The sequence below is a fragment of the Pteropus vampyrus genome, unplaced genomic scaffold (assembly GCF_000151845.1).
Source record: "Pteropus vampyrus isolate Shadow unplaced genomic scaffold, Pvam_2.0 Scaffold251, whole genome shotgun sequence".
NCBI lineage: Eukaryota > Metazoa > Chordata > Mammalia > Chiroptera > Pteropodidae > Pteropus > Pteropus vampyrus.
In genome coordinates, this window is record NW_011889032.1 from 76,082 (window position 1) to 82,984 (window position 6,903).

General features: G+C 44.4%; 1 protein-coding gene across 1 annotated transcript; it reads left to right on the forward strand.

Moving 5' to 3' along the window:
- The first annotated feature begins 4,928 nt into the window (after nucleotides 1-4,928).
- LOC111729205 lies at nucleotides 4,929-6,130 on the forward strand. The gene is made up of 2 exons (XM_023520183.1): nucleotides 4,929-5,034; nucleotides 5,862-6,130. The coding sequence occupies exons 1-2, from the start codon at nucleotides 4,929-4,931 to the stop codon at nucleotides 6,128-6,130; spliced, it is 375 nt and encodes a 124-aa protein (XP_023375951.1).
- Nucleotides 6,131-6,903: the final 773 nt, after the last annotated feature.

The window sequence follows — 6,903 nt, forward strand, 5'->3', positions numbered from 1 at the left end:
TGAGGGTTCACAGCCATAACTCTTGTCAAGTACTTATATCACTGTCTGGCATAGAGCAAGAGTTCTATAATTGTCATTCACTGCTCCCTTTTTGTTGGCGGGGGGGTGGGGGGCAGGGAGAGATATGATCTTATTCAATCTTCTTTGACCACTCCCTTGTGTTTTCAAAAAGTCCTTCCTTCCGTTATCCAAACATATCCAAACATTTTATTTGTCTCCAGCTGCCTCTCCACTTACGTATTGATTTAGAAAATCAAAATAAAACGTGGGAAGCTGTAAGCTGTGACACTATTTTTTTCTCTTGGTACACTGATTATGTGTAAACAGCAAATTGCAAATTATTTCCTCTTTATTTGTCAACTCCTCAAGCCACCTCAGGGTCCCCCAGAATGAATAATTGGCTCTGGGACATTGTTTGACAATTGGCTTTATGTAGATATTCATCTCCAGGGAATCCTTTCCCAGATAGTGAGTATTCCAGGAGAAAGGGTATGGGTGGGAGAGGTCAGACCTACACAGTCTGGGGGATTTCTCCCCCTTCATGGGATCTCCTCTAGCGACAGGGATGGCATGGCAGAAAAGAGCACAGTCACATGATCCAAAGAGAGACTGGTTGAAAAAGCCCAACTGAATTGATCCATGAGTGCCATTTGCCGTCTCAGAATTTCCCTTGATTCCTGTTACACAGGGCACAGAATACCTCCAACCAGGAACCCACAAACCTTGAACTCCCAGATTCTATCCTTGGAATTAGTGAAGTTTAACAGCCTTTTGGGGGATGAGGTGATGAGTATAGCTGAAAATTCCTTCTCTTCTAGCCTTGGAGTTTTGCAACCTTGGGTTCAAATTTTGGTTCTGCCACTGAAAGAGCTGCAGCATGCTGGGCAAGAAATCTAACGTCCCTGTGCCTCTGTTTCTTCATCTTTAAAATGGGCATAGTAATAAATCTACCCAGGGGTCTGTGAGAGGATTAGATCATATGTGTAAAGAAGGTGGCAACTTGCACAGAGCACCTTTGTAAGAATTAAGAAAAGGCAGCCATCATAGGCAGAGCAATTAGAGAAAGGCACCCTCTTCCTCCAGGTAGATGCAACCTTACCTCCAGGTCTGATAAGCAGCTTAAAGACTAGGTTCAGCTCTCACTCGCCCCTTTGGCTGCAAGCTCTTCAGTGCACACCCTGCACAGCCATACTTGGTAGCCCTGCAAATAAAGTACTCAACATGCACCAGGCTCAAGGGAAGCACTCAATACCAGGCAGAGGCTATGGTCACTGGTATCATATCTTATCATTTGAATGATCTTATGCCTAAGATCCATGAAGAGGTAAGCACTTTGAAACTTTGTTATCTCTGTAACATCAGGTGAACCAAAGTTCAAATTCCATTTCCACCATCACCTGGCCATGTGTCCTTAAAGAAATTGCTTATCCATCTGAACCTCAGCGTCTTCATCTGTAACACAGAAACAATAATTTCGACCTGGTGATGAGGTTTTGGTAGATAATAACTACCTAAAGTACTTGCACAGTGCCTGGCACATGGTAGGTGTTCAGTAAATATAAGTGTGAGAACTCCCCACAGCTCTTTCCCTTTAGCACAATGTGTTCAGGGCATGAAAAAAAAAAAGATATATTACATTATTTTAGAGAAGATGCTCAGATTTTGAGGTATAACCTGTTTGCAGGCAAAAGGTGTTAACTTTAGAATCCAAAGACCGGGGACCCAGTCCTCAAGTTTCCCAACCCTGACTCATCCTGTGAGTTTTGAGAAGCCACAGCATCTCTGGGACTTAGTTTCTTTTTCTGTGAAAGCAGGGGCAGAGGAAACGAGAGTTATTGCATATTTTGTATATAGCAATGGTATCCCTGATTTCTAACGAGACCATGCATGAGTGCAGCGTACTAGGCAGGTAAAAACAGAGATGCTCTGAATAAGGCAGAGTCCAGGGAAGGGCTGCCAATTCCTCAACTTCTCAACCTACAGCACCCTCTGATGCTATTCTAAAGAACCCCGAAGCACTGGGAATGCAATGTGGCAGCCATTGGACTCAGAATCCTTCCTGCTGAAATATTCCAAGACTCTGTGCTTTGACATCCACTGCCTTGCCACTCAATTCATCCTGACCTGGAGTGTGTGTGTGTGTGTGTGTGTGTTTTTCTGTGCGCGCACGCACATACACGCGCCACAAACACATGCTCAGAAAGAAAGCAAAGAGAAGTTCTACCAGCCATTAAGAGGAAATTACAAATGCATTTTTCTCTGCCTCCGGCACATTAATAAAAGAGATTACAAAACTAGAAGTGAGTCGAAGCAGGAGAGCCTCACAACAATTGAAAGGCGGAGGCAGGGGAGGGGTGACTGCTTCCTGTACAGTCATCTGATTTCATGGCCATTCCCATGCTGAGAGAATCTGTCTGCGGCGGCTGCTGCGAGAATGTGGAGCTCATGCATTAAACATCAGGGAGACCCTCACAACATGCACTGTGGGCTGGGTGTAGGACGGGGTGGACAGGCTTGTGACATTCTCCAGCATGGCAATGCCTGTGGACAGAGCCCTGGAGATTATTTACTGTTGGCACTGGAAAATCACTGAAAATTGCATGGTGGAGAAAGAGGAGGGTTTAAAATGCAGAAAATGCAAAGGTATTCTAGAGCCTTGAACTTGGAAGGATCACCATGGTCACTTTGTCTCAGAGGTCATAGTGGTTGCTGTGTGTCATGAGCTCTGGGCTAGATGATGGGGTTGGTCATTGGAGTGGACTGAATCACTGGCCCTGATTCTTCATCCCTCCATGTATCTATGTCTTTCGCCTCTCCTCCTAGAAGATACATCCCTGTGCTTTGACTTTGAGTTTGACTTTGGATTTGACCAATGATATATGAATGGGAGGGCCAAGGTCCTAGCGGGATGAGACCTTAAGAAATTTTGTGTGTTTCTACTGTTTCTCTTACACGTCTGCCTTTGCCAGGAGAGGAACACCTTCTGGCAAATCTGCTGGCCCATGGAAGATGACAGACACATGGAGATGAGCCTGACACAACCTGCAACTCAGAGCTGCCCCACCTGACTCACAAAATAAAGCTAGATGAAAAATAAATGCCTGTTGTATGCAATTGGGATTTAATAGTTGTTTGTTATACAGCAATAGCTGACCGCTACACTTTTTATGAAGTCATTCATTTTACTCATGTATTTGTTCATTCCGTAACTATTTCCTGAATGCTTCCATGTCAGACATTTTGATAGGCAGCAGAGATATGGTAATTAATAAGAAAATTGTGAACATAGCAGAGATTTCAGGTTTTTTAATTTAAGGACTGAGCATCTACCATGTGCCAGACATGGAAATAAGTGTTTGTAGTGGCAAACAAAATATATCGTTCCTGCACTTAAGACCCTTACAGACAGCAGATGAAGCAAACAACAAAACAAAAAATTTCCAAAAAGCCTGATGAAGAAGTTTGTCTCGTCCTTTAAACTAGTCACTGTCCAGTGCAAAAGATGAGAAAGCTAGAATGAGATACTAAATGAGAACTAAAATGAGATACCTACAGGCAGCTCAGAGAAAGTACCTCACAGCCTGGGATTGGGGATAGGAAAAAAGTAGGTGATGGATAGCTTCTCAGGACACACAATATCTGAACTGAGTGCTAAAGGTCAAACAGTTCGCAGACAAAGAGAGGAAAAACAGGGATGGAGCACCAGGCAGCAGGTACAGTAAAAGCAATGGTAGGAGGACAGGAAATAGCATGGTGCCTGAGGGCAAATACAAACTTCTGTTTTTGTTGGAAAATAAAGTGGAAGAAGTAGAGGCAGGAAATGAGGAGCTGAGAGGGACCAGAGCATGAAGGAGTTAGAGTGCCAAGCTGAGACGCTTGGACTTGATACAAGTAAAGGAAATAGAGCCACAAAAGGGTCTGCGTGGGAGAACACCGTATCAGGTTGCCATCTTAAGTTTTAGAAAGGTGGAGTTACTGAGGCAAGACCAGAGGCAAGAAGGCCAGGAGAAGGCAGGATGACAGTCCAGGAGGAAAAAATGACACTTATACTGGGGCCACATGGCAGTGAGAAATAGCCCCACCCTGAGAAATATGGAATCAGAGGTTGTACAGCTGCATATGTCCTGGGGCCACCAAGTTCCATCCATTGTAAAACCTGGGTCTTAGAGAGGGTGGTGACATACTCCCCTAGCCTCACAGTGAAGAGCTTAGGACTTAGGACTGGAATCGAGATTCTTGTATTCTGAAACCCAAGCTCACTCCAGGCTATCTCCCAACCCCCACAAGTCAATTAGTAATAGTAATTATAAGAATAATACTAATTACTATTATCTAATGACTGAGCCCCTGCTCTGTGCTGAGCTCTGTGCTCAGCACATCATGTGTAAAATTTCACTGAATCCTCCCAACATTCTGAAGGGTCAGAAATTCCCATTTTACATATGAGACACCTGGAGATCAGGAGGTGAAGCTACTTGAAGTTGAGCCTCAGTGTTTGCTTTAGTTTGCTTGGGCTGCTATAACAAAATACCATAAACTAGGTGGCTTACATGACAGACATTTATTTCTCACAGTCCTAGAGGCTGAAAAGTCCAAGATCAAGGTGCCAGCAGATTTGGGTTTGGATGAAGATTCTCTTCCTGGTTTGCAGATGGCCACCTTCTCATTGTGTTCACAGGACCACTTCTTTTGTGGATGCATAGAGAAAGAATGTTTGTGTGTGTGTTCCTCTTCTTATAAGGACACTAATTCCATGAGGGGGGGCCCCACCATCATGATCTTATCTAAACCTAATAACCTCCCAAAGGACCCATCTCCAAATGCCATCACATCAGGAGTTAGGGCTTCAACACGTGGATTTTAAGTTGACGCAATATTTAGTCCATAACAATATATTCATTGGAGATTAGAGTGCAAGTAAGGTGCATATGTGCCTAGCACAGTGCCTGGCACATAGAAAGCTCTCAGCAACTGAGAGTAACAATAAAAATGATGACGATTACACTGATGGTGATGATGATGATGATGATGATGGTAAAGAGTATGCAGCTTTGACTCCACTATGTGACTTTCGGCAAATCGCTTAACTCTTTGAGCCCCGGTCTCCCACATCTGTCCGTGGTTGTCAGGGTATGTCCCCTTGGCTAGCAGCAGCAGCAGCCATCACCTGTGAGCTTGTCAGAAATGGAAATTCTTGAGCCCTCTCCAGGCTGACTCATTCTGAAACTCTGGGTGCAGCATCCAGCAATCCATGTTTAACAAGCCCTCCTGGTAAGCCCGATGCATGTTCAAGTCTGATCTGGTCTAGATGAATGATTTGTTCATATTTTTAAATCACATAAATGCTTTCTTCTAGCAAAATTGTGAGAAGGCAGGTACATAAAACAGACAAAAGTGGCAGTGCTAAGTTCAAGCAGAAACCAGGGCCCACGGCTCTGTCCATTCTTCTATCCTCACTCTTGCCAAGGCCAAGGTGATGTCAAAGCTCCCTATCTTGTGTCAGTTTCTCCTGCCAACCCAAGACGGGTGCTTCCCTGCCCATCTGCTTTCTTCTCTCGCATCCTCCGTTGTTATTTACATTTTCTGTAAAGTATAAATTTACTGAGGCCTCGCAAAGCCTGATCTATTTCTTCTTCCCTTCTTGATTTTTTTAAAATAAGTTTGAGCCTGTAATTCAGTTAATTATTTCCCAGAGCACCGGTGTGGTAGCTACTGCACAGCACGATGCAGGAGAACGGAGACAGGTCCTCGGAAGCCTCTTTCCAGAAAATCTAATTTCATCATTGAGAAATCTTCTGTCTTAAGCAGCCTCTGCCACTACCATAAATTTACATATTCTATATGCCATCGCTGGAACGCAGTGGGCCCTATTTGCATAATACTGCTGGAGGGGTTTGCGTTTCTCTTGAACCCGAATGCAGCGGGAGCGAGGAAGCAATTATTAAGCTGTAGACGTTGGCAGGGAGAAAGGCCTCAGATAGATTTTGACTCCAAACCTCATTCGTCACCCAGGCTGCTCATTACCCAAGACCTGGATCCCAGGCTGATGGTGGATCTGAGGGCTTGGAAAATCGGTGAATTACTTCATTCAGGTTATGTCAACAGCCAGGCCCAGGCTGGATGTGGGTGAGCTTCTTTGGTGTTTCAAGGTTGATTGTGGGAGCAATCTTCTCCCTGTTTCCACAGGTAAATTTGTTTCTTACATGCTTTCGTCAGGTTGCCTTTGCCGACATATCCCTGCCTCTTCTGTATCACACTTCCAGACACCTATAGCACAGGTCAGCAAAGGCTTACCCACCCTTTCATACCACAGTGGTTCTGCTTAAAATTTATCCTTCACACTCACACTTCCTGGAAAGTTGACATCTTTCCCACTGTGGGCCTCTGGTGGGACAATCCTGTATACTTGGGCTCAGACCAGGGGTCTTTGATAATCCAGGATCCACAGTCACTCTCTGCAGTTTCTGAACCTTCCAGAGTTGTGAGCTTGACCTCTGTGTCACTCCATGACCTGCCGCTCCCAGCCTCAGTAGCCCATGGGTATAAATGGAAGCCTTGGGCTCTGGGGGCACCATCTTGGATTTACTCTCACATCAATCTAAAAGGTCTCTTCCCATGTTCAACACTCAAACACCAAATCTTGAGTATAGGGAGATCTCCTGGTGGGACTTTGAACCTAAGCTTTCCTGACAGTTTTTAAACTAGGTTAATTCATGGAACACCCAGCCAGAAATCCACCTACCCACGTCTACAGGTAAATACAATGAGTGTACTTGCTAGATGATGCCAACTAATGTGCTAGAAACACTTGATAAATTTATTGACATAACAAGACATCATCATGCAAAACATGGAAAGCTGGCTGAAGATGACCTGTGTTTTACTTCTCATATTTAGTAATAG

Excerpts from the sequence above, each read along its gene's own strand:
- LOC111729205 (XM_023520183.1), top strand. The coding sequence starts at position 4,929 with ATGTGCCTAGCACAGTGCCTGGCACATAGAAAGCTCTCAGCAACTGAG. Across the intron at positions 5,035-5,861 it reads TGATGATGATGATGATGATG|TGGGCCCTATTTGCATAATA; the intron begins GTAAAGAGTATG and ends GCTGGAACGCAG.